Source organism: Cebidichthys violaceus, unplaced genomic scaffold (genome assembly GCF_023349555.1).
Source record: "Cebidichthys violaceus isolate CVI_PGR_0920_01 unplaced genomic scaffold, fCebVio1.0.p SCAF_11, whole genome shotgun sequence".
Lineage (NCBI taxonomy): Eukaryota > Metazoa > Chordata > Actinopteri > Perciformes > Stichaeidae > Cebidichthys > Cebidichthys violaceus.
This window is the reverse complement of record NW_027176274.1, coordinates 13,423,429-13,451,381: the sequence shown is the minus strand read 5'-3', so window position 1 is coordinate 13,451,381 and position 27,953 is coordinate 13,423,429. Positions and strand designations below refer to the sequence as shown.

The window sequence follows — 27,953 nt, the reverse complement described above, 5'->3', positions numbered from 1 at the left end:
AAAGTTTGCAGCCGTAAACAGAAATGAGCTGGATGTGGCGTGTTTTGATACGTTGGGTGTTGGGTGTGTTGTTGTCCACGTCTCCAGACTAGTGCTGCCGAGGTGAGAGGACTCAGTATGAACCACGAGGAGTAAATTCATCTTTGAGTATAATCGTCACTTTGTAGGCTGCAGGTGTTAAACAGGATTTATTAGAATCACACAGCCTCAGGGCCGTAATGGTCGACCATCAAAGTGCCATTTGTTCAAACAGTCAGCAGATCAAGAAATAGTCAAAAGTGATGACACCAATTATTGCTAAAATATTCATGGATCTAACGTGTAAACTAAGTTGGGAACGTGTCAATAGAAGTATTCTCACACAAATATACAAAACACCGTTCTAGTAACAAAGGATTCAACAGGATTCTGATCAGAGCCGTTAGCATGTCAGTGTTAGCATGTCGACTCTGTAACAATCAATAAAAAGCTGCACAGGTTAAACGTGTGCCATTGGTTTAAGTGTTCCTGATAATCAGAAAATAACAGCATTTTTCTATAGTTTTCACAAGACAATTATTTAATCAAGTGATTAATAAATTATGATTCGCTCTCACACAGATTAAAGCCATTAAAATGGAAGAAATCATTACATGGTAATCAATGATTTAATGATCACTGAGGTACAGATGCCGCAGCTGTAACCTAATTATAAATGAAAAGATTAATGTGACGATATCCTTACTTTAATCCGGAAACATTCCTTTAAACCACGTTCAACACGTATCCGAGACTTGCATGTTTTGGGAAATTAGTGCATGAGGTACTGTTTGCTACACCTGAAATATGATGATGGAAAAAAAGCAAAAACTTCCCAACTAGTGCACGAGACTTAAAGCATGAACAGAGACTTTACAATCATAAATGTTGTTAAAACAAGTAATACTTGTGCGTTGATGACGATAACTCTTGAGTGTGTGTTGAAGGCGGTTCTGTCTCTTCTGTGGTTTTTCTTTTTTTAACACCCTGAGGAAATTTGAAACTCAAGGAAAAGTGAACATTTCCCTACAGGGACAATATGGTAGAACAATGGTTATGGCATGGGTGTTATGGAGACAATATGGGACGATGGGAAGGGGCCACTTTGTGCCCAGTGAGACGTCTCCTTTCAGTCCACGGAGGGAAGTGGAGCGTTGGCAACAGAGAAGCAGTTAGGACTCTGCAGCCTCTTTAGACGCTTCAGCCTCTTTAGACGCTTCAGCCTCTATAGCCTTCTGATCCTGGTTGAACCTAAAGAGAAAAAGAGAACCCATTATAGAGATTAAATGTGTTGTTGCCCGATCATAATTAATAAAGGAAACACGTCAGGAGCTGTAGCGACATTTTTATCGAGTTAAAAAAAAAAAAAAAAAAAAAAAAAAAAAGAGAGAAATTCCTTAAAATGCTCATACACTTGTGTTGCCTTCAGCTTTTTAGGTGCACTCAAACAGGCTTAAATGGATTTTCCATCTATGATTTTGAGCTGATCTTTAAAAAAAAAAACTGGACTGGTGTGGAGTAGATTGTGGTGAATTGGGAAATAAAGGTTGAGTAGCAGTAGTACACACATCATGAGTCATCAGACACACGGTGCTGAATAAGCATTTCCCCCTTTTTTCTGTAAGAAGTCCAGAATAACTCAACTTACTAAACACTTGATAACAAGTCTGAGCTTAACAGCTGGTGCACAAGTCTGCAGGACTTGTTTCTCTGACAACTTCCCACTTCCCTTAAAGTCTTCATAGTCACTCAGTGATTTGAACTGCTTGTGGAAAATGTTTCAACTCATTTCCCTGATGGAGTTCAGTTAATTGTTGACATTGAAAACAAAGCACACATGAAAACTACTGTGCGTTATACATTCACTACGCCACTCGCCCTATCAGCTGCGATGCACTTAAACATTAACTCGTCGCCATGATATCCAATCAGCGATGAGTGAGGAACATATCCACTCGTCACTGACTTATCATAATCGATCATTTGAATGGTTCTAATGGAGATAATAAAGGTAATGTAGACTGTGAATTAACCACAATAAACACACAAACCTCCAGATCCTGTAGAGCTGGGAGGCTCCCGCGCTGCCGAGGAAGAAGTTGACAAAAAACAGGTTCCAGTTTTTGGGGATTATGACCAGCGAGTATCTGGACCAGATCAGGCCTGGTGGAAGAAGGACAACAGGAAGTGTGAAGGTTATGCTCGTGAGATCACAGTCGGTTTTGGCAAGAGGAGCAACAGATAAGATTTGTTTGAAGAAACATATTGCAAAAGCAGATGCATCAGACAACCTTTAGCACAGACTGGTCAAATTCTGTCTGAACTGATAAGCTGATTATTTGTAAATGTGCATCAATATCTGAAGGCAGAGATAAATGAACAGAGACATGAAGCCATCAGAGGCGTAATGGTGAAGCCTCCTTTTTGGAGATATAATGTATTTAAATCTCTTTAATCTCACCGGTGGCCGTCAGCACTGCAGACTGGGAGACACTGAGTTTGTCTGCTGGTCGAGTCATATCAGCCAAACCAGCTCCAACCAGACCCTGTAGAGGTGAAGAGATGTTGTTTTTACTCTATTCATTTACTGCATGTTAACAGATCTATTTTCATCTACAACAATAACACGATGGTGTGAGGTTAAGCCCTTTAAGTCTATGGCAAAGGTTACCAGCCTCAGCGTTGGGACCACCAAAGAGCTCATGAGACCAGTAGCAGCACAGTAAATTAGCTATTTTCTTTTCTTGTGAATACATTACGGGATAATATTACATCTTCAGGCCCCTAAAAGTATTGAAATAACACAACGTGCCACTGTGCACAGATATAAGCTTTGTTTTCACTGAGTAAAATGCACTTACCCATTTAAACATCGGGGCCCAGAAGAAAACCGTTTTAGGACCTAAAATAAAAACAAAAGAAAAGTAAAACATAACATTTGACGGTTATGTTTATAACGGTGGATATCACAGTATTTAGTGTAATTCCATGGTTTCTGGAAGCAGACTCAAATAAAGTTAATTAGCTCTGTATAGTTTGTATAGTTTGCTTTACAACAACAGGAAGAAAAATGTGAGGAAACTGGTCTTGAATTTATTGTCCTCATATAAGAATATGTTTCTAATATGGATAAATAAATCACATGTAAAATCATCAACTGATTTAGTCATTAAAGAAAAGAGATTTGAAGACGCATCATGAGCATCTTTACTATTTAGTTATTATAAAAAAAATTAAATACCACATGACACATCGTATCGGTAAGGCTTGGCTCAAATTTCTATTGATTCTTTTTTTTTTTTTTTTTTTTTATTGTCGTGGCCGTACCTATGAACTCCTCTCAAAGTCTGAACTTACCACCACAATAAACATAACGCAGTGTTGGCTTTAGGACAACTAAATGTTGCAACGCAATAACAAAAGCATCACATCCTCAGCGGATCATCAATAACACAAGGCCAGAACAAGAGAAATATGACATGCTGCAGTTCAAGTCACTTTTACCAGTCGATACCACAGAACATGGTTTGAGGTTTTCTCCCTAAGATTGATAATCTTCCTACCGGGATTTCCTTATTGGTGAAAAGAAAACCCCGACAGTCAGGCCTGAGCTTCTGAAGACTCATATAAAGTGAATCAGCGACAGCAAAGGAATGGAAAAGTGCACAGCACCATTAAAAAGCTGCTGGTCTGGAATCTGTTTTCATCACAAAGCCTGCACCATGTTGCAGGCTAAACAAAAAAAGTAAGACTTCTGTCACTGCCAAGCATCGCTGAGGGAGGTGGCTTTAGTCTCCGCCCCTTCATACCTGTTCAGGAAGTTGTCCTTGACAACCAGAGCTCCATTCTACCCTTACAGACAAAACAAAGAGCAGACGCCAGTAACTCCTTAATCTCAGTACCCTCTAGTTAAGATCGGTGTCAAAGAGAGCTGAATGTGTGTGTGTGTGTGTGTGTGTGTGTGTGTGTGTGTGTGTGTGTGTGTGTGTGTGTGTGCAATGAATCCCACCTTCATGAAGGTTATAGTTCTGTTTTGGTGGGTTTTTTGGTATTTTGTGGTGCTGTTGAAAGTGTTCACAGTAATGAGTCTGCCCTGTGCCCTCATAGAAAGTGGGTTGACAAAATATACCTTCATGACGGTGACACTTATGAGAGGGCTGCTGTATTACATTGCATTAGTCGGAGCTAGGTGTAGGCCTACCTTTGAACTACGTTTTACTTCAATGCTTAACATTGTATCACGAGATTTAGACGTATCAGGGTTTGCTATAAATCATGATTTGAGCTCAAACAATAAGTTGATTGAGACAGAAAATTATTCAGCAACAACTCTCATTTAATCAAGCAAAAATGGCAAATATATCCTTTTTCAACTTCTCAGATCTGATGATTTGCTGCTTTTTTTTTGCTGTTGTATACAATTTATAATAGAATATGTTTTAATCGGTTAAAACGTGATAAACAGAGATGTAATATGGTCTTTAAATCACTCTTGTATAGTGGCTACGTTCATTTCTATTCTAAAAAAAAATATTTTAGTGTCCTGTGCCCTTTTTATTTATTTTACTTTATTGATGTGTACCTGTTCTGTCCTTTCGCCTCTAGGGATCAATAAACGCATATCATATATTACCCAATTCGAATTAATAGTACCATCATCATAGTGTGATAACAATATCTGATTTAACCGTTTGTTGATATGATGACAATAACAACTGTGCTGGTTATGGAGTGGCTGAAATTAAAGTACATTTTGCTCCTTTTTTTTTTTTTTTTAAAATGGTACTTTTGAACCTAACGCCTCAATAAACATCCTGGATTTAGGAGCTAACGTCACACACTTTCCCTGTCATAAACTCTTCTTCGCTGGTGTTATCCCAGCAGATTAGGGTCTCCCAGAACAACAACTGACAGGAGCTGCTGTTTGATCCTCTCCATGAGTGTTTCCACCAAACAGCTGGATGGATCCCTCATCAGAGACATCTCACACACACAGACCCGGATAATAAACTCTGCATTACCTGCCGGGTGGTTGTATAGAGGTCTCAGTTTGCTGGGCAGCATGTGCTCGATCTTGTCCAGGATCCTGTGATAGGACACTCTCAACGCAGCCATGGCTGTAACGTTAGATGTCCCGATGGAGGTGAGGGCGCTGAGCGGAACTTCAAGCTAGCTCGCTAAAATGGTTAGCAAGCTAAATACTTGGCTTTAAAAAAACAAAACGTTCGCCTTCGTGTATTTGCACGAGCTTGTCAAATAAATAAATAAACAAATGACAGGTGGGTTAAACTATCTGTGAGGATGCTGCTGTCCTACCATCGACCTTCCCTCTGAACCACTGTGACCATGCTAGCTCTGCTAGCTTCTCAGTAGCTTCTGACTGACCGACAAGACGAGGAGGTGACTTTCTGTGCGATGCAACCTACCGCGTGGAGGGCGGGGTTACAGATGTCACATATCCTGATTGGTCCGCCCGGTCAGAACCCTGATATGATTGGTTTAGAAAGGAGAGATACTTTTCCTGCCCGGTGTATCCCAATGATTGGAAACGATTCACCGCTCTAACAGTTTACTTTACTGAGAAACTAAAAAATAAAATATTTGTTTGCTTTATAAACACAGAGCTGTTTTTAAGATGCATAGGATAGTTTGAATGTAAAGATCCCAAAAATGGACTTGATTGAATGTTGTTGCTTATGTTTTGTATTACAATAAAATGTTGCAATTGTATTCCTGAACACATCTAGAATGTAATCTGCATTCATCTTTTTTTCATATTTATTTATTTTTATTTATTATTTTTTAATTTACAGAGACACTAGGTACAGAAATATTGGAGCAGAGCAAAGTATTCAATGGCCCTCAAGACCTCCTAAAGTAAGTATCGACAATAAGGTCTTGCAATAGAACCTGATCTTGTAATCCTGTGACTAAATATATATACTACCATATTTATACCAGAAAAAGATTTAGTATGTCCCAATACATCAAACGCAGTATACCAAAATCACCAGGATGTCGTCCATAATGTAGCCTTTCTGGCTATTATGACGCACAATCCTCTGCATGGCAGATGTGAGAGGAGTAAGGTTCAAAGTTTAAGGTGCAATTTTATGGGATGTAGTATATACCAATTACACACATACTGCATGCAACAGTATGCACTTTGTAAGGGTAGCTGCACACAGACCCGTAGAGATTAAAAAGTTGTTTTTTTTTCAATTTGAATTACATGGGATGCACACTATGGTCTCATTGTCTTGTCTGTGTTTCCAGGGTTGATATAAAAATAAAGACAAATATATTTAATTGTGCTTTCTTTGTTAGCTAGGTTAGTGACGTGACGACATAGGTCAGAAGGTCACAGCTCCTGTCAAAGTCAGGCAATGACATGTACCAATCAGTGAGTGCCCTTGCTGAGCAATACTCAGACAACTTATCGGCGGACTTCCCAGACCAGGTGCTCGCCTTAAGACGGGCGTTAGAGTTCGCCATCAGGGAAATACAGAATGGCTCAATATATGATTTAGCGAACACTGTAATAATAAAACACAACTCCATCCTATCAAGTGTGCCTGATGTAGCCACGGCCATCAAACTATTTCTGACCATACTCGTGACTGTCGCAAGCGCTGAAAGGTCATTTTCCATGCTAAAACTGATAAAAACATAATCAGAAGCTCCATGTCACAAGAGAGGCTGTCAGGTCTGGCCATCATTGGCATAGAGAATAAACGTGCGCGCAGTTTAGATCTAAAGAGCGTGGTTAAAGACTTTGCACACAGATTTACTAAAAGACGCGCACATGTGTATTCACCTGCAAACCTGTAGACCTATATGTAGGCCTATTTGTTATGTGACTTAATATATGTTCTGTTTGAGCTGTTTGATAGGCCCTAGCCTATGTTTTTTTTTATGTTGGAATAAATTTGCCTCAAATGAAAAGCTGAAAGTCCATTATCATAGCATAGATGGAGAATAAAAGCGCCCGCAGTTCAGAGCGTAAAGACTGCTCACCGATTCTATTAAGACGTGCACTTGTGTAGGCTATTCACTCTTGCAAGCCTGTAACAGATAGGCCCATTTTACTCTATTGTAATTCTACTGTAGCCTATACTAATATTTGTTCTCTGTTTGAGCTGTTGTTTTTTTCTGTTTGAATAAATTTCCCTCAAAAGAAAAGCTTGAGTTTTGATATCTTGCCTATATGGGGGGTGGGGCTCTCAGGGTTAATCTGCGGGGGGGGGGGGGCTCACGTGTTTCCGTTATGGTACTGGCTGCACAACCTACTAAAAGTAATTATGTAAGTAAGTATGGGATTTCAAAGGCAACGTCGGTTTCAAAACAGCCCAATAGTCGATGTTTTGCCTCCGGGGCCCCTAACAGGTTAATCAGGCTACGAGGAATCTGTACAAGTTGAAGACAGCAGTATGGCCTGCTTAGTTTTCTTCTAACTTTGAGTGAAAGGGGCCTTTTATCTTTACGCTGTTTATGGATTATGACCAAGAGGGCATCAGCTATACCCAGCATGATTTACTTATGTTAAAGACAAGATGTAAGATTCAAGAGCTAAGCTACTACATAGATACATTTTAAATGCAACCCTCAACAGTGCAGCGCTTTATGAGATTTGTGCCCAGAGAACTCCAGAGGCCCTGATAGGTCCAGTCTGTACGGTCTTACTGTAATAACTAGTTTGTATTTGGAAGTATAGTACAGTAGTATTATTTTGGAAAAATGCATCAATAAAGGACTTAAATGAGATGGGTTCTGGTTTATTACCTGAATAAAGGTAATGGGAAAAATAAAACATTTTTAGATGTGTGTTCTTACGTTGCATATTCTTAAATGTATGTGTTAAATCAAATAACCACACTGCAATTCTGGGGCCAGGTATTCTAAAACATTTTAAATAATTTTATAAAATAAATAAAACTTGCTGCACAGAAACGTTTACGTCCACTGTGGTATTGCCACTTTTATTTATTTTATTATTTAAGTAAACATATTTGAATACTTCCACCACTGTCAAAAAAGTGTCAATAAAACGTTTCCTGCATTACTTTCCGAGCTTTTCCCGGACACACTTCTCCCGCCTACTCTCCGGCTCAGTAAAACGAGCGCTCCCACTTTCTCTGTCAAAAATACGTAGTCTATCGCGTTGTTTGGACACAGCTGACCGCTGCCTGCTAGAAGAAATAAACCAGGCTAGGTTAGCAGGACTGATAGTTAGCAGCGCAGAGAGCAGGAGTACAGTGAATGTAAACTAATGAGGACCGCGGAGACTGGACAGCAGCGAGTGTTTCACCTCCAGAGATGCAGACGCTGAGTGTCGTAACCAGCTAACGTGATCCCGACGCACAGGGACTGATATCCATGGCACGACCAATCGACGATAAATAAACGGCGACATCAACAGGAACGGGTTAGCTTGGTTTCAATGTTATTGTTAATTAAAACCCACATATGGTCACAATGTCCTGGTCTGGAAACCTGGTTTGGGATGTAAATAAACGTTTAATTGGATACAACGAGCCTAACACCATCAGGACCAACTACTTAGGTAAGAACAAAACAAGCCTCTTTGATGCTAACGGGGACGTAGGTGTGAAAACATGTATTATATTTATAATAACACCGGTACACTGCACGGCAGGCTGTGTCTGTGGTGCTGAATCAGATCTCCTGACATGACTGAGCTCCGATCTACTTAATAACAGAGAGCTGCTGAGTTATTCCTTCTGCGAAGTCACAGCCGTCCAGTGTAAACACAGCAAAACATCGACTCTACGTTTAATGTGCTCATGTAAAACAAGAGACGTGAGAGTCCAGAGTGTAAGCGCCAGATAGACGGGGATTAAAATATATAAAATATATATATATATAGATATATAATCCTTAACAGTGCAGCATGTTATGATGTAATAGCTACAGGAAACAAAATCATATTCATCTTTTCATTCAGATAATCCAATATTTTGCACAGGAATTGCGGCATAGATGCAATTCCATTGTAATTACCATCTACAGACTACATCACCATCTCTCTGTCTGTACCTGACTGTCTGTCTGTCTGTGTAACAGAACTCTTAAATATAGCACTAGAACGGACAAAAACATAATAAAAGCTGGGATGAGTCGTGTAATGTATTTATGAAGAGATGTTGCTTTATGAAGTGTATTTTGCAACAAAGTGCTCGTATCCAAACTGAAAGTAATCTTCATAACCTTAAAAAAACAACATTTTTATTGCATGCCAATGCAAACAGACACAAGAACAATAGAATCAAGTAAGGAAATGCACAATAAATATTGTGATATTATGTATAATATCAGGCCAGTGTGAAACACTGTCAGCCTAATTGTTTATTTGTCTTCAAAGAAAGTTTCCACATTGGAATAAAGGAAGGCAGCTGCTTCAGTAATATACTAAATTAAAACATTTCCATTTAACATACGTTTTTTAAATAAAACTTACCACGAAACTGCTGATGTTTTAAATAGTCAAAGAAGAACGTGCTGTGTTATTGTGGGACTTATAAATAAGAGCATTTGTCACTAGGTTGAAATATTAAGACTAGATTGTGTTGTTTTTCATTCATGTTTCCAGCTTAACCAGGGTGAAACTCTAATACTCACTTAGTGTGATCCTCCTCATTAATGACATTTCTCCTCGTTTTGCTGCATGTGTGTGTTTGTTGTGAGAGGACCACACGATAAAGCCACAGTGACCGCGGTGTAAACGGAGGGCAGCAGTGCTGGCACACAGCGATGCAAGAGAGGTTTCATAAGACCCGTCCAACACCGAACAGTGGTGGACTGAAGATATATAAGCCTAGTTGAGGTGGGGCAGGTGCCACGGCGGTTTAGTCAGCGCTGTATTTAGCTGGACTGAGATATGACCGGAGCTGTTATTGTGTTATGGGTAGAGGATACATGCAGTGATGTGTGGGTCAGAGCTCTTGTGGGATATATTTAGCTCCTAAAGGGGGGGGGGGGGGGGGGGGGCAACAAGTAGTGGTCTACGCTGAAGACACTTCCGGGGAGGTTATGTATCGCAGAACTAAGTGTTAATAATGACATTTGAATCTGTTTAACATGCTGATGGGAGACTCCACGAAGCACAGAGTAATGTACTTTGTGTACTTATATACTAATCAGTCAGATAAGATGAAACAAAGCATAACATAAGTGTTAAACTAGAAATACAACTGAATCCATTTACAGGCAGGTCTGGATCCACTTTGGCATGAAGCATATTCTCCTTATTTCCATGTATAACTGGCCAAACACAGGCTGTGTGTCGGCACATTGATTACACAATTAATTGATTATTACTAATTTAAAAAAAGAAGCAACCAATAGTAAAATTGTAATGCGTTGCAGCGTGAGATACAATGTATTTATATAGAGCCAGTGTCTCAGTCCTTTTGTACCAGAATACCAAAAGTTATTTGTTTTAATTAACTTTTTAAATGGTAACTGTCAAGCAGAAGATATCACACGACACATTATAGAATAAAATAAATACAAATGAAAGAAACATCTTGTGTGAGCCGTCTGATCATGACTGTACAGGATATGTTAATTTTATTATTGTTATCAGTCCTTTTGATTGACAGCTTCAGAGGAGCCGATAGCTTCTCATTTACAGGAAACACAGATTGAGGCTTGTTTGATTGATGTAACGTTAATGAAAGCTGTCAGTGGAAGAGGAAACATCGTTCCCACATTAAATAAAGGAAGCTAGGATGCTTCCCCTCACACCTAGACCATATATTATGGTCTAGGTGTATATTGACACACTTGCAAATGATGAGGTAATACAGAATGTAATAATGTAATGTAACAGAATGTAATGTAACCATATTTGTGTTGTACCTGTCTCTGAAAGATTTAATTAAGTTTTCTATTCTTCTGTTTACAAAATGAACCAAAACACTGACGAAGAGACAGATTTGGGTAGATGATAATGAGAATAAATATAAAACAAGGAACTTAAATGTAACGATAAGCGCTGACACGACTTTAAACAAAGAGGCAGCAAAATGCTTCTTCTTTCCAAAAATGTAACAGTTATTTTTCTGTTTTCTGAGTGTTTTTCATTTTTATCAGCTAAGAGCAGCTCCTCCATTTCCCATTGTGCATTGCATTGTGGGAGAATAGTGTCAACAGCGCACTCAAAGATTTTTTTGTTTGTTTTAGTCTGTCGGCTGTTTTAAGTACACTGAATTGTCTCTTTTACAGTGTGAACCCACGACAAACAAAACCTGTTTAGAGTCGGTGTGTCACAGGTGGTGAGAAGTATCACAATATAACTGAATTATTGCTCAGGATGAGTTTGAACTGTTTTTTATGACTTAAATACGTGACAAATCACCTGAACAGTTTTCCCTTCACAGTTTAGTTAATGCTCTTAACTAATTAATTAAGAGCTATTTTAAACCAGTCTACAGAACTACTATTGCATGTAACTACAGTGAAGATGGATGATAGATGGAGCTGTCATTCAATAGGATAAGGAATAAATCCAGTAGTCCTGTAAACCTGTCATTCTTTTACGCTTGTTTTCTCTCTCTTTTCACAGGTAGAAGAGAATTTGTTCAAAGACTTAAACTTGAAGGGACACTGAACGTACATGATGGCTGTGTAAGTGCTCCACATTTTCATCCATCTGTTCTTTTTGTTCATTCATCTTGAACAGAGGAAAAAGAACCTCCTCCTTCCCCTCAGTCAGTCTGTGAAGCCGTAGTGTCTGACGGAGAGCCGATCTTTGACTTCAGGCCAGGTGGTTAATACCTCTGAGAAACCTGAAGCGGACATAACAGTCACACGTCCTGTCACACTATCGGCCCGGACGTCAATCCCTTCAAAACACCACAACAACCACAGCAGAGCTTCTCTTTGACACCGGCCATGTCTCAGCCACAAGAGCTGCAGTAAAAAGGATTTGAGGAACATTTGTTATGAATATATTAGCTGTCTTTTTATGCATCGGCAAGCTGAGATATATGTACTTTTTTTATGAATTGTTAGAGGCAAAAAAGTTTTGTGCTGAAACTATTAGTAGCTTAATCAATTAGTGGATAAACAAAAAAATGAATGATACGTTTTGATCATCAATTAATACATTTAGGTGGTTAATTAAATAAAAACACCAAACAGAAATTGTGTACTTTGCGTTCTGATATTATGCGGTGGATATTTGACATTATTTTTGACACTTTTTGTAGACTATTAATAAACATATGATTTAAAGGTTGATCAGTATTCTTTCAGTATTTAGTATTGAGTGGGTGATGTAGCATCTTTTCTCCAGGAAGTCACAGATCATAGAAGCTGCACCACGGGAGAATTAACTACCATCAGATCAACAGAAAAATAATGCCACTATTTTGATAATATTTTGAGCCATATTTCAAGCAGAAATAGTAAAAAAAAATGTGCAAATGATTCTCTGGGTCCAGCTTCTCCACTGTGAGGGTTTGCTGCTTTTCTCTGAGGATATTACCCTGAGGGAAATGTTTTCTGACATTTCATAGACTAAATACTCGGCAGATTAATCAAAAATTAAATGAATTGTTAGTTGCAGTCGTAACTGAAGGTGGTGACCCAACTGAGCATCTGTTCTTTTGGTTTTATACAAAATACACCAAACAAATAGACACATCCCACTCCCCAACTCGCATGCAAATTAATACCAGAAACATACATTTTGGATTGTACTCCCAGTTGACGAAGATAATAAATATAAGATTAGAAGAAACATTACAGTATCATGTTTATGTCGATTTAGCCATACATGTATATATCTGCCTGCCTGTGGAAGACTGAGGCGTTTTGGACTGTTATTGCACAAGTTGCTCAGATCTATGTTTTATAAAAGGCCCAATGATGCTCTACATTTAGATCTCCTCATCCCCGCTCACCCTCTGCCTTTTAATCTTTCATCACCTGAGAGACACACGACAGATTCACCTGCACTCCACCTCTGTCTGCTAACGTTTACCATCAGAGGATCAGAATGCATTCAAACTGGTTTGAAATGTATTTTGTGATTGAGCCCCGGGTTCAGTCTGCAGGATGTGGTAAATGGGCGGGCAGGCAGTGTAATTTCACTGATTGCAGCAGGGTGAGTCTGGAAATGAGGAGCAACAGTGTGATGACGAAACACTGACGCTGCAACAAGCAGATGTTAATGAAGTATTGATCCTCAGAGTGACAGCAGACCGTCAGCTGAGCGTTCTTGTGCTCTGCTTTAGATTCACGGATGGATTACCAATATGATTTTATAGTGATGCCAGTCAGTTGAATGTTAATGAACCTGTTATTAAATCTCAATGGTTCCCAACTTTTTATTTGCTTATGAGCCCTTAAGACAAATCATTATCTACTAACAACCCCTCTTTCATTTAAATCATTCTAGAGGCCTGAAGTATTGAAACAATACAATAGTTCACAAAAAAAGCACAGATTAGAAAAGCACATTTAAAAAATCGCTAATTCAGCGTAGGAACATTTTGTGTTTTCTTATTTCCTCGACTGATAATCATCTCCTGACCTCTTAGATTCATCTTGAACCTCTGGTTTAGTCTCTTTAAAATGTCACATTTTTCCAAAACCCAAAGTGACGTCTTCTAAATTCTTGATTTAGTTCAGAATAATGAATCAACTAATCCTTTTTGCACCAATGTAAACTGCAAAGTTAACATCTGTATCTTTGCATAATCAGATGTGTATTAACTCTCTCCTCAGGTCAACACTATATCCTGGAACGACACCGGTGAATATCTCCTGTCGGGTTCAGACGACACCTTTTTGGTTATCTCCAACCCGTACAACAAAAAGGTAGGTTGTGAGTAAACAGTTATCGTCACTTTCACTGAAATTAGCGGATTTTAGTAAACACCAAAAGGCCGTAAATTAACTTTTGTCTATGAATTAAAAGCAGATAAAGTTTTACAGTTGTTTACTATTTAACAACTTGGAGCTCATTTGCCATTTTGACAATTCTCTGATGCAAAACATGTGAGCACTTTAGTTCAGTAGTTATAAATAATATTTTTTTGTAATTCAGGTTTTCCAGTAGATAAACAACATAATGCAACACAATGCAACATATTACAGTAAACGAGGAACAAAACAAACCAAATCTGGGCACAAAAGGGAAAAGAAATATCTGTGGACCGACACAAACAGTGGCACAAAATATCAATAAAATACCACATGAATACATCATATGTGAAGTAGCACATTTTCATTTAGAAAAAAGGCTTTCTGTTTCTTTTCTATATACATAAAAAATGTATGATACTGAAAATTTTAAGTTGAAAATGATCAGAATATGAGGGGATGTTTTTTCCACTGAAACACAACCTCCTTCTTGAATTTATTTTGGGGAAGACGAACACATTGCAGTTCTTTCTTGAAGCAGAGCACAGAGTAAATTCAGTGCAGGTAGTGTGTGTTTAGGTGAAGGTGGGACCCGGAAAGGTGTTGAGGTCTCGGTTACCTTCGTCAGATACTTGTTATTCAGCTATCACTTATTTTCTCTTCCTCAGGTCAAGAAATCCATACGTTCAGGTCATCGGGCGAATATCTTCAGCGCCAAGTTCATGCCCCACACTAACGATCAGGAGATCATCTCCTGCTCCGGAGACGGCATCATCTACTACACCAACACAGAGAAGAGCCCCGAGCACAACAGACAGTGTCAGTTCACCTGCCATTATGGAACAGCTTATGAGGTGCTGAGAGAGAGAGACTCCGGTCGAACATTTCACGGAGCAAATGCGTCACTTCTTCTTTATGGTTTCTGTCTCCTGACCTCGGCCTCTCTCTCTTTTTGCTTCCTCAGATTATGACGGTACCAAATGACCCCTACACGTTCCTGTCGTGTGGGGAGGACGGCACGGTGCGGTGGTTCGACCTCCGCACGAAGACCAGCTGCACGAAAGAAGACTGCAAAGATGTACGGTGACAGTTGGGATGTTTCAGTTGGCGATGGCGGTTATCTGGTCTAGTGGGGGTCGTTTTTACTGTGGAAACACTGGCACGTTATGGGCGATAATTTCCTGTTTTTTATTTTTTTTTTATGTTTAATACATCATGGCTTAATAAGCATTAAGGGGTTATTCCGAAAGCTTCAGGCCAGGCTGCATGTGAGTGAGTGTGAGAAGCTGTGCCCTCTAGATTGTGTTGCATCTTCTCGTGTTCCCTGCTGGAGATCAGTGCCTGTGACCTTAACCAGTCTGTGTTACCTCTCCCTTTTAATTACCCTACAGCCTGTTAATGTTACAAGTGGACATCCACAACTGGAAAATATCAAATCCAGTGGAAATTGGGGTTTTTTTCTGGATCAAACTATTGACTGTCCTCAAATCTATTTGTCTGTAAATACAGATTCTTTTGAAATGCAGCTGACTTTAGAGTAAGGCTCATTCACTCTAGAAAAGAGAAGAAATTCTAAAATATTTATTTTTGTTTTTTTCTTTGATTTCAGGACATCCTGATAAACTGTCGAAGGGCAGCGACCTCTATATCCATCTCTCCTCTGGTGCCGTACTACCTGGCTGTGGGCTGCTCTGACAGCTCAGTGCGGATCTACGACAGACGCATGCTGGGCACCAGAGCGACAGGTAAAGCGCCCTGCGCGCTGACGTCATTCACTCAGAGGCGTGGACTCGAGTCACATGACGACTTTAGACTTTACAAAATCAAAAAAAGCCTTTCAAATAGACTTGGACTTGAACACAAATGACTTGTAACTTCACTTTGACTTGAGCCTTTTGACTTGAAAATACTTAATACCTTTCCCCGAGCCCAAAGATTAAAAAGTATGATCTGCTGCACTTGTTTTTGTAAATTGAATGTAATATTACTCTGTCGTTAAAATGGCATTTGGTGAAGAGCACTTTTGGACTTGTTTAGGACTCGAAACTCAAAGTTTATGACTTGGCACTTAACTTGGGACGTGTCAGTCTTGTCTCGGGACTTGAGCACAAAGACTTCAGACTTATTTGAGATTTGCAAATCAATGACTTGGTCCCACCTCTGGTCAACTTCCCCTTTCTTTATATTTATGTAGATATAATAGATTCACATTGAATTTTAGGCTCACTGTATGTTTGAAGGCACCATAGATGTTCTTGAGAGAGAAAAATGAGCTTCACATAGCAATAAAAGACTATTATAAATATAAAAAAACAGTTTTCTAAGTTCTTCACTTGTGTCCCTGAGTTAATTTGTCAGTTATCTTGTAATACATGCCATGTGTTTTTATGTCATTGAGGATGTAAACTGTATCCAACTAAATGTGATTTTAAAACCGCACTTGGCTAAAACTTCTAAAAATATAACAGAAGATACAAAAAAAGCTAAAATGGATTCAAACGGATACAATTATAGAAAGGTAGCCACCAGACAGTCAGGCGCTCTCTTTCTCGTCCACAGGTAACTACATGGGCCGGGGCACGACGGGCATGTGCGTGAGGTTTGTTCCCGCTCACCTGTCCAACAAGTCGTGTCGCGTGACGTCCCTCTGCTACAGCGAGGACGGTCAGGAGGTGCTGGTCAGCTACTCCTCCGATTATATCTACCTGTTCGATCCCAAAGATGACCAGGCCCGAGAGCTGAAGGGCCCGTCAGAGGAGAGGAGGGAGGAGGTGAGCGCACAGTGTTGACTCCGAGTCATGCGGCTCCCATAACATCACATGCGGCCTGTTAGAAACTGCGTGTTTTTAGTTACGCTCGTGGCATGGCTCAAGTGATGGCTGTGTCTGTTCCATCCTATCCTCTTGTGAGGTTTACGTGTGATTGTGAGTGAAATATCTCAGCAATTATCCAATGGATTGCCATGAAATTTGGTTCAGACATTCATCTTCCTCTCAGGATGAACTGTAATCATTTTGGTGATCCTCCATCCACCCTTCCATCATCAGTTTAAAACGTAAATACCTTCGTTTATGACCAAATACCTACAAAACGAATGACATTCCCATTACCTCAGCTGCATTTTGTGTCCAGTGCTAATTAGCAAATGATAAAGAAAGAAAGAAAAAGCACAGTGGATTATTGATTAAAACCACATATAAAACGTGTATTCTTCAGTGTTCTTAAACGTGTCTGGGACATCATATCTGTTTGGGTATTTGAGCATTCAGTTGGAAAGTGTTTATTGCCAGTACTGGTCTTCACGTGTGTCTGAATGTGCTGGATCATGGTGCCAGTGTTTCAAAGCCTCGTGGTGAGCTCAGCTGTGTCGAGATGCAACCACCACACACATTCCTTTCCAAATACAGCGACCGACGCAGGCAGTGTTCATCTATCCTCCAAAATAGTTCAGGCTGAGGTGGAGGGGACGGCCGAGCAAAGGCGCTCTCTCTCTCTCTCTCTCTCTCTCTCTCTCTCTCTCTCTCTCTCTCTCCTTCCCCCCCTTTTCCTCCACCTATAACCTAATTTCCTCGGGGCCTTTTGCTCTCTGATTTATTCTACTATCTCTGTCAGCCTCTGCAGCTTTTCACCACCTCCAGCCCACAATCAGACCTGATGACATTTCCGGAGTAAAGCAGTTGATAGTCTCTGCACTAAGACCCCCTTTTTCTATTTCTGGCTCTCAGCCTGTTGCCCTGTAAAGAGAGCCAGGGGACTGGAAAGTGGAGGCAACCTCGGTCGTGCAGGCAGAAGGGAGGGGGGGGGGGGCACTCTAAAGAGGACACTGACAGAGACGAGCAGTGTTTTGCTTTGGCAGCGGAGCTATTTTTGACCATGCTTTGACTGACAAACTGCTAATCTTTCTATGTGTGTGTGTGTGTGTGTGTGTGTGTGTGTGTGTGTGTGTGTGTGCGTGTGCGTGTGTGTGTGCATGTGTGTTTCCACAGCTGAGGCAGCCTCCAGTGAAGCGCCTCCGTCTACGAGGTGACTGGTCTGACACTGGACCCCGAGCTCGTCCTGAGAGTGAGAGGGAGAGGGACGGTAAGATCAGAGTAGTCAGCACAGCAACCGACATGTACGTGTTCCTGCTCGTTAGGTTTGAAGCAGAGGTCTCTAATTACAGATCCGGCCTCTGAGACAGTTTTCCAACGCCCGCCCACATGTTCAAAATGTATTGTAAATACATTTTTGGGCCATTTAGATTTATTCCTCAATCCCTATTTATAGGAAGTAAAGCAACAAATACATTTCCTTGAAAGGCTGAAAAATCAGAGCATAACAATTTCAATCACATTACACCTTTAATAAACTGTGCAACTTATGGACTTAAATATGCATGCAGTTACAAGTGACACCTCAACCAAAAAGGAGTTTGCTTCTACACAGGAAACCTTGTCTGTGTTTCCACTTGTCTCAATGTCAGTGTCGCAATAAGCACATATCACAACACAACTTTTATTCCACTCTATTTGCTTTAGTCATCACTGGTTGAAATTGTCCAAATTGAATCAATATTTGGTCAAATTTACTGTTCCATTTCTTTCCTGAGGCTCCACATGAGAAACAACAGTCTTTTTAACGGAGTTGTGTGGATTCATGATAGATATTGCAGCATGTTTGTTTTAATACATCCAGTGAACCTGTGTAAACCTGCGAACACTTTTCTCCCGCGCTCTCGTAGGTGAGCAGAGCCCGAACGTGTCCCTGATGCAGAGGATGTCGGACATGTTGTCTCGTTGGTTTGAGGAGGCCAGCGAAGCTCAGAGCAGCAGAGGAACTCGGCCTCAGACACGACCCAGAGGTGAGACACTGAGAAAACTCACCCAATCAGACACACTAAAAGTTCTGAAATTACCTGTGTGTGTGTGTGTGTGTGTGTGAGTGTGTGTGAGTGTGAGTGTGTGTGTGTGTGTGTGTGTGTGTGTGTGTTGTTGGTGAGTTTAGTGCATTGTGTAAGGTATCTAGGTGGAGGCATTGCAAATTAACAGGTTATACATTCTGTGAAATGTGGCATTGGATCATGCTTTTTAATTTTCTCTCTACAAATAAGTATGAAGCAAATGTACTGTGAAAATGTAAATGCACATCTTCCCATTCTGACTCAAACCTTTGGCAAAATATATTTGAGGGGTGCATGTACTGCTATGTAATTATTCATTACAGTTTTGGGCTATTAGCATATTCTTTAACATTTCTTATATGCGTTAGTTCTTGGTTAACAAGAATGGGACAACAGTTAAAAATGAGCCTTTTGGCTGACACTGGCACATTTACAGTGAGGTTGATCAATGTGCATTCCCCCTGAAAATAAATGAATAAATACAGTCAAGCACTAGGTGTTTTAATATGGATCCATTTACCTTATCTACTTATTTTTGACGTATATTTATGTTCTTGTTTCCGGAATAGCCGTCCGTCCAGAAGCGGCGTCGAGTACTCCAGCGGCCCCCGCAGTAGGCCCAAGTCAGGAGTCCAGCGTCCCCGAGAGGCCCGTGGGGTCAACCGCGCCGGAGGTACCTGCCGGTCCTGAGGTCGCCGCTGCCGCTATGCCTAAATCCACTTCCTCTTCCTCCTCAGGGTCGTCATCAACAGTCACAGCACTTCCTCCTTCCAGCTCTTCATCAGTGGAGAGCTCTGCTCCTTCCTCCTCCCCCCTCGCCTCCTCGCCTGACTCAGAGCAGAGGAGTCAGGCCGACACGACCGGGACCTCAACGCCCACACCCACGCCGACACCCACACCCACACCCACCTCAGAACCTGCTCTCTCAGGTAAGGAAACAATGCGCACAACTGTTGCTTTGACAAAGGACACAAAAACAGTTATTGACATTTTACTTTTTAGTACAGTGAGTAGGTATCCTTAGATCGACTCCCATGTATGTGTGAGTGAGTGTGTACTTGTGTGTGTTTGTTGGAGCCACTCCACTCAAGCAGCAGCCTCACGTCACTCTCTTTTCCTTCAGCATTCTGTTGTCCTCCCTCTTTTATTTCCTGACTCCTCTCCTCACATCTTTCCCCCCTCAGTCTTCTAATTGTGCATTCACTCTGCCTCTCTTCCTCTCTGCCTCTTTGTCAGAGTACGGTCCTCATCGGCTGCCCATAAGTTTAGTGTGTAGGCGTTTGCAGAGGTTACTTCGGCTGGCCGACCCACCAGGACTGGGTCAGCGAGCGGCCCGTTCTTCTTCTTCCTCCTCCCCTGCAGCCACTGAGAGGCAGTCACAAAGAGCTGCTCCTACTGCTGTCGCTGCTGCTGCTGCTGCTGAGGCGCGACCCCTTCCAGGTTACCCTCCCCTCCGAGCTCCCCACCTCCCCTCCACGCGGGCTGTCTTTCCCTCTATGTAGGAAAGACAGACATGTCTTGTTTGTAGAGACAGTTCGGCTCCAGAAAGACCCGGCCTTGATAAAACTGACCACTAATCTCACAGTGATCCTCTTTCCATTCCCCAATGATGCACCTTGTACTTATTAACCTCTGTAGCCGTCACTGTGTCGCCTCTCCACTGTTTGCTCAGCCCCTCACTCACTAATGCTCTCACTTCATCGCTCCACTTGTTGCTTGAGTTTTCACCCCGAGTGGCACCGGCCACTATGAAGCTCTGCTTTGGCTCATGTGGTTGTTCACCCATTTTTAGTGATACATTCTGATCAGCTGTCTGGACTGTTGGACTTGATTCACTTTGGTTTGATCTGACTCAAACTTGAGAATCGTAACTAAAGCCCCTTTCAGACATGGAATAACATTACATCACCTACTGTGCCTGTTAAAGTGATGTCATTCAGACGTAGGTGTCCGCTACGTGACCGCTCCTTGCGGCTTGATGCAGAACCTTCGCAGAAAGAGACGGCGCTCTTCTGGTGCACAAATAGCTTGAAAGTTGAAAAGAAATGATGTGAAGGGAGGAGAGTATTCTCAGTTCGCTCACAGGCCGCATCAGTGATGGTTTTTCAACCTCACTTAACTTTTTTACTTTGGAGTTTATTAATGATCATGAGAGCTTGCCGATGCTTCTCAAAGTGAACGCACATTTTCTCAATGTCATTGTTTATCAGAGATCAACGTCAGCTGATAATGTCTGCCAGTGCATGTACTGCTATTATTCTCACATGTTGCGTGTCATTTCTGGATGTGTTCAGTCATGCAGTCCAATGATTATTATTATTATGTATATTATAGAACGATCTCTTTCTGATAGATGGAGCAGGAGATAAAGAGACGGGCTGGTTTTCTCTTTGGGGGTCTGTAGACGCACTATTTATGATGAAAAGGAAAAGTCAGCTTTTAATATGGTAAAAGTGGCGTGTTCACAGTGGTTTGTTAAACCGATTTGTGTGAGCTGAAGATGATAATTAAGTAATGAACTTGTTACAGTGCTCTCAATGTGAACAAGAGGTGCATTTAACCCTGTGCTTCTGCAGCCTTTATGTTAATGAGACGATATTCAATTCAGAGACTCGGACATGTTGACAGGTTTGTCCTGGTAAGTTTAGGAGTTGTGTCTTTACGTTAAAGGGACTCGGTGGTTTGTTTTGTTCAAATGTGAGAATGACACGTACAAATGCATTCCCATTTATGTAACAAGCTGCATGTCTGAAAGGGGCTTTATCGGACGTCTAAGACCAACTAGTCATCAATTGAATAAAGGGCCATTGCTTGTATTGTTTATGTTAAAACCAGGCTGCACTGATGACTAGACATTTGTTATCACTAATATCACATCATTAAAAAATATGTTGGAGACGTTGGAATTATTTTGAGGTTTAAAAAGCAAACAATGTAATTATTACGTTTGTGTTTTCCATTGTGGTGTCTTATAGTGCGCTTGATGGTTATTATAACACTGCAGGAATTACCCATTTACTAGCAGGGCGTGTAGTAAGCATGAGTGAGCTTGTCATGTTCAGACTTATTAATCTCCGATACTCATTTTCCACATTCGCAATGAATGTGAAATGATCCTTTTTGGCTGATTTTACAGCTTCTCCTGCTTGGCATTGGGATCGATTCTAACACGACTTTGAAGCTTTTAACCCTCGTGCGTCCGTCACCGATGTTTTAGTCGGTCTCATTTGTGTTCCAGATTCCCCCTCGTCTGTGGTAAACAAACAGCTGGGATCCATGACTCTTGATGAACAGCAGGGTGCGTCCCCCCCCCCCCCCCCCCCCCCAACCCTGCCACTTGCTTTTCTTCTTCACACTCCCTCATCAACACAAACACCTGCTCTCAGCCCTCTGCACAGTCTGTCCTGCATCGTTTTCATGCTTCTTATTTCTCTCCATCCACTACTTTACTTTCCCATTATTCCCATTATCTGTCCAGACACACGTTTGTGTGTCTAGCTGACCAAAGTTACTGTATGATAATAATAACAATAATCAACATCGTCATCTAAGTAATGAAATCATACTAATCTCTTTGAGTTTTTAGTGTCATAGACTTTCATCAAGAGATACTGTGACATATGTTACATTATACATTATTTATATATTATTTGAGTATTGACTTTTTGATAAACAACAATTTAGTACTTTTATATCTACGTATTTATTTGTCACATTTAGTTTTACAATGTTTAAGTCGAGCCTGATGTCGCCTTACACATGACAGAATGATCCCAGTCTCTTCCACACAGTGAGGCAAACAGCTTATTCATTTAACACTGGTATCGGATCGATACTCTGTATTGGCTGATACCCAAAGCCCAGGTATCAATATACCTGCACAGTATCAGTGTGTGTGTGTGTGTGTTTGTGTGTCTTGTTTGCTGGTGATAGTCCACCTTTTGTCCTCTCTGTGAATGTCGGCTGCATGCTTGTGTTGTTTATCAATGGGAAGTGATCATGCAGCAGACGGTTGCTTGTTGCTAGTGTGCCTTTTAAACAACCGATTACATGCCGTGAGCAACAGGCAAAAAAAATACTCTGAGCCAAATCTTTTTCTCTCAGAGTTATTAGTAAAACAGATTTACAATGAATCCTTCTCGCCTGCTTCGCCCGTGTGTCTTTTTATCAGGAACAGAAGCGGCAGGTTCACCTCCCGATCAACCTGTTTCTGTACCAGTCAGCACCAGCGCACCCACCACCTCCACCAGCATGACCGGCACCAGTCGACCCAGTGCAGCAGAGCCAGTCCTCAGCCTACACTACAGCTCAGAGGGAACCACCACCAGCACAATCAAGCTGGACTTCACTGATGAGTGGTGAGTCATCAGGCCTGCAATTCTTCAATACAGCATGATGTTCATTTAGTAATTTATGGTCCATTTAGAGTAACATAGATGATAAAGCAGGGTATACTCAGAAGTTATCCATCTCTGTGTGCAGTGACTTCCATGAAATAATAATAACATGAATAATAACTTTGGAGGTTTTGCATGTGTTTATTATTCTGCTATCCGATTTCTTTCCACATAAATCAAACCTGAAATCATGGTGAATATTTATTCTACAAAATATATTTTGAAGTTTCATCAAAACATTGTGGATCATCATAATTGCAGAGCTTGGTTGCTTGTCTTCATTTTATGTCGTTACGACGTCAACGTTTCAATCTGTAAACTTTCAGTGACCAACACTTTGCATAACTTCTGGTTCACAGTTTGCAAAGCAGAAAAATGTTCACCCTCTATGTTCACTATTTATGTGTACAAATGTTGTGGAAACATCATGCATCATCAACATGCTACAACAAATTCCTCATTGAGGAATAATTTAAATCTTTTTTTAATCTTCCTCTACAGGAGCAGCAGCACATCCAGCTCTATGGGCAGTGGAGGTCCCAAAGCGTCTGAGGCTGCGGCCGTGCAGAGCAGAGAGACTCTGTCGACGGAGAGTTCAGTGTCAGAGCCACGTGAGTAACTTCAGCATCAGGAAACCTGCTCTGGCAGAATTAGAAATCTAATTTAAAAAAGTAACTGTAACACCAGGCTGAAAAGTTGTGTTTTCAAAGAGACTGAACTGAAAGATGATATTCTAAATATAGCGTACACTTAAGATCTTGATCGGAAGTTACTCTTAAACTTTAGTATCCAAAGAAGTAAATTCATTGGTGCAAATGATGCACAGAGGCAGTATTAAAATACAGCATTGATATATACATTAAAATAACATGCACTCTGTCACACCTTAATTAGTATAAAATATTATAGGTATACAAACACTCATCCTACAAAGCCCTACATGTAACAATATGTATGTCCCCTCAGCTGTGTCCTCGGGGCAGACGAGCGCCCCGGCCGCCTCCACAGAGCCGCCGTGTAGCGCCTCCTGCTCCGGGGCCCTCGGCAGCTCGCCGGCTCAGGCCCCAGCGGCGGGCTCCTCTCAGGGGGACACTGTGGCTACCGCTTCGCCGGTGGAGAGGAGTCAGCCGGAGGGTGCCGAGGACACGTCGGGAGGCTGCAGGAGAGCAGAGCCCAGAGCGGAGGAGGAGGAGGAGGGCCAGAGCCAGCCTGCACGGGCCCACCAGGACTCTGACGACAGCGACGACGACCCGATTCTCATCCCGTCAACGAGGTTCAGAGGTCAGGGACAGAGGTACGTCAGACAGCTCTCGTTTCTATTCACTCGCTACAAGCAAGAAAACACCCTCATTTATTTGAATGCAGGTTATTATATTGTTTAATATCACTTTTAAAGGGTGGGTATTCTGATTTTCTGTGATGCCTTCCCATTGACTGTTTCACTACAAATATAGATTAAATTCCAGAGGATCTGCAGTAGGAGATAGGATGATCAGGTAAAGTGTTTTGCACTAAAAGCATCTAACCTGTCAGGTGTGTGACATGCAGCGGCGCATTAAAACTCAACAGCATAACATGATGAAGAAAGCAGGTTTTTTTTGCCTTGGTTTGGTCATTTCACTCACAAAAAACTAATCTACACGCGGCTAACTGTAGCGATAGAGAGATGTGCATGTGAGCACTGACTCCACAGATGTGTGAGTGGCAGCATAACGGCAGCATTTTGAAGGTTTTGTACAGAAGAAAGACGAATGATCAAAGAAAGTGTGCATGATGGAAAACAATCGGACAAATTGATTTTCTACCGGAGGCGGAGGTTTTTTCTTTCCAACTAGTATACTGCGTGTGCACTGTAGATTTAATTTAGTGACACTGCTGTTGTTAATGGACAATACTTTGCACAACAACAATATTAGGGGCTTGATTCAGTTATGATTTGTTTTGCCTTGAAAGTGGCTGCTTTCTAGCTTGGGGTTTGTTATTCGGTTGAATTGATTTTGTCAGCACAAATTTCACTCAAGACTCAAAGCATGGAGTTCATAAGCATCAGAGACGGCATGGGTTTGTGTGTCTTTTCTTTGGTCTTTTGCGTGCTTTATTATCACATATATTGGTTTGCTTGTGTTTTACAGACGCTCAGCTGCCGCTCGTATCCAGGAGCTGTTTCGCAGGAGGAAAGAACGACGAGAGATGGAGGAGAGCGAGACACAGAATATCAGGAGACCCTCAGTCAAGATGGTCTACAAAGGCCACCGCAACTCCAGGACAATGGTACACTTTCATCATAGTGCTTTAGAGGCCTCTTGGAGGAATGGTTTGACATTTTAGGAAATACTGGCTTTCTTTCTGGGTACTCATGTCTGTGTGTTAAGTATGAGGCTGGGACCGGCTTAGCTTAGCACAAAGACAGGAAACAGGGAAACGCAAAAGTGCGCCTACCAGCACCTCTAAAGTTCACTTATTAACAGGTTGTGTCTTGTTTGTTTGATTTGTACACAAACAGAATTGTAAAGAACTAAATGTAACAACAATTTGTGGTTTAAGAACAATACGTTCAGTGATTATTTCTTAAAAAACGACAGTCTTGACAGTCAACTTCCTGGAATCCTGTCATCGCCGTGAGGTTGTTGTCTACTAAAACCAGACCATGGACTAAATCTGATAACATCTGCTGAAAGAAGCTACACTGAACTTCTGGGCTGAAATAGTTAGACCACATAACTCCAAAACCACAAATTGATGTTTTTACATTTCTGTGTGTTGATTAAACAATTAGTGAGGTGTGCTTTGCACAGCCAGGCTAACAGTGTCCAGCCTTCATGGTCTCCGGTCTCCAGTGCTTCACTTAACGCACAGGCATGAGAGTGGTGTCTATTCCTTCAACAGCGTCAAATTCAAGGTGGGTTTGTTCATTTTGTCCAGATAAAGGAGTCCTGTTTTTGGGGGAACAACTTCGTAATGAGCGGCTCAGACTGCGGCCACATCTTCATCTGGGACAGACACACTGCAGAGCACCTCATGCTGCTGGAAGCCGACAACCATGTGGTGAACTGCCTGCAGCCGCACCCGTACGACCCCAGTGAGTCCCACCTTCACCCCCCACCCCCCACCCCCCTCAGATGGTCTGACCATGTTACTGAGTATGGTAATGTTCATTTTCTGCTCTGTTTCAGTTCTGGCTTCTTCAGGGATTGACTACGATATCAAGATTTGGTCGCCACTGGAACAATCGCCATCTTTCAACAGAGTCCTCGCCAATGAGGTACGACTGCCAAGAGATCAGAGAAATGAATATTGATTTATTTAATTAATTGTGCTGCACCGAATGCTGCCCTGCTCATTAAAGAGAACATACAGTTCCACTAATTCAAAATGAGAACATTTCAAATAATTTACGTAATTTATTTATAATTTTACCATTTAGGAAGGATCAAATCAACATATTATCCTCACACAAGCAAAACAAATCAGGACCATGGTGACTTCAGGAAGTCACTTCTCTGGACAATAATAGTCTGTCACATAATGCACAGATTAATACAACATGCTAATTAGTGGGCTTATTAACATGTTATATATGGTTTGAGGTGCTGGTATGTGGATTTTGTCACTGTTGGAAAAAGCCAGGCTGTTTATCCCATTCCAAGTCTTCATGCTAAGCTAACCAGCTGCTGGCTTCATATATACTAAATCTTTTCATATAAGTTTCTGCAATAAAGTAAAGAAGGCTTCTTCCCAAAATGTCAAAATTTTACATTATATATAATTATTTTCAAATAGACGTCTTAAGTCACCGTACAGGGGCCAAGGAACAAAAGTGTAATTCATGTTTCTGTCGGAGCAGTTTTCCCTTTTGTTCCCGTTATTTGTCAGATTCAACTTGCTTCACATTCTCTCTTCATCTTTTTGTCTTTCAAGGTAATAACTCGGAACGAGCTGATGCTGGAGGAAACTAGGAACACAATCACGGTCCCGGCCTCTTTCATGCTCCGAATGTTGGCCTCCCTTAATCACATCAGATCAGGTACACCATTGGTTTGAATATTTGTGCCTATTAAAGTGCGGGCAGTCCAGACTCTGTTGACTTACCTTTCCTCAGGACACGTTTGTGCGCGCCCCCCCCCCTTAACATCTGCCTGTGCCTTCTTGCAGATCGACTAGAAGGTGATCGGTCCGAAGGTTCGGGACAGGAAAATGAGGACGAGCAGTAGCCTGCTGGCATTTTATTTTAAAGAAAACACTATTTCTTCTTGCTGTATAGCACTTGAAAAAACAACCCTGAGATTTGTACAAGTATAGTGTAGAATACTTCCTTTTGAAAATTAGTGTAATTTCTAGCCCCCCGTGTTTTTTTAAGATGACTTTCTTACTGATGTTTCTGTATGAGGATAAAGTACATCTGTGTGAATGCAAAAGGCAATGACGTCAGTATATATATATTAAGTGTGAGAATAATGGCGGCTGGTGTGCAAGGATGTTAAGTGCAATATTATTTTGTTAGGAGAGAGTGAGCTTTGATCAGTGTTAACGTGTGACATTTTGAATTTGTAGCACAAAGCTAAGAAATGTTGATGTGCTGCTCCGGCAGTTACGCATGTAAACAAGGACTTTAAGTAAAAACATACTTGGAGATTGCTTTAATTTTATTGTTGAAGAAAAGAGAAACAAAGCTGTGGTTCTTCTACCCAAAAGGGACATGTCAATACAGTAAATCTTTTATAGAATTTTTAATTAAAAACAAAGCTTTGGCATCTCAAAGATGTCTG

General features: G+C 41.1%; 2 protein-coding genes across 9 annotated transcripts; one reads left to right on the top strand and one right to left on the bottom strand.

Annotated features, from left to right (window-relative positions):
- Positions 1-173: 173 nt before the first annotated feature.
- mpc2b (mitochondrial pyruvate carrier 2b) lies at positions 174-5,415 on the bottom strand. Its single transcript, XM_068704954.1, has 5 exons — positions 5,040-5,415; positions 2,880-2,920; positions 2,480-2,564; positions 2,070-2,181; positions 174-1,269 (listed from the first exon to the last, which is right to left on the bottom strand). Exons 1-5 carry the CDS (start codon positions 5,131-5,133, stop codon positions 1,191-1,193), a joined length of 411 nt encoding a protein of 136 aa, XP_068561055.1. The 5' UTR covers positions 5,134-5,415; the 3' UTR covers positions 174-1,190.
- Positions 5,416-8,175: 2,760 nt separating this feature from the next.
- dcaf6 (ddb1 and cul4 associated factor 6) lies at positions 8,176-27,817 on the top strand. Of its 8 annotated transcripts, none has more exons than XM_068704945.1 (21): positions 8,176-8,581; positions 11,606-11,667; positions 13,774-13,866; positions 14,580-14,765; positions 14,876-14,989; positions 15,521-15,656; positions 16,471-16,682; positions 17,898-17,991; positions 18,632-18,751; positions 19,360-19,719; positions 20,027-20,230; positions 22,029-22,088; positions 22,962-23,148; positions 23,689-23,798; positions 24,154-24,481; positions 24,654-24,683; positions 25,320-25,458; positions 26,110-26,266; positions 26,361-26,449; positions 27,106-27,211; positions 27,340-27,817. In XM_068704945.1, the coding sequence occupies exons 1-21, from the start codon at positions 8,485-8,487 to the stop codon at positions 27,396-27,398; spliced, it is 2,943 nt and encodes a 980-aa protein (XP_068561046.1). In that variant the 5' UTR covers positions 8,176-8,484; the 3' UTR covers positions 27,399-27,817. The 8 variants fall into 8 exon arrangements, with proteins under 8 accessions (XP_068561046.1, XP_068561045.1, XP_068561044.1 ...); XM_068704944.1 differs by having other exon boundaries at positions 8,177-8,581; positions 22,968-23,148; positions 24,642-24,683; XM_068704943.1 differs by having other exon boundaries at positions 8,177-8,581; positions 24,642-24,683.
- Positions 27,818-27,953: the final 136 nt, after the last annotated feature.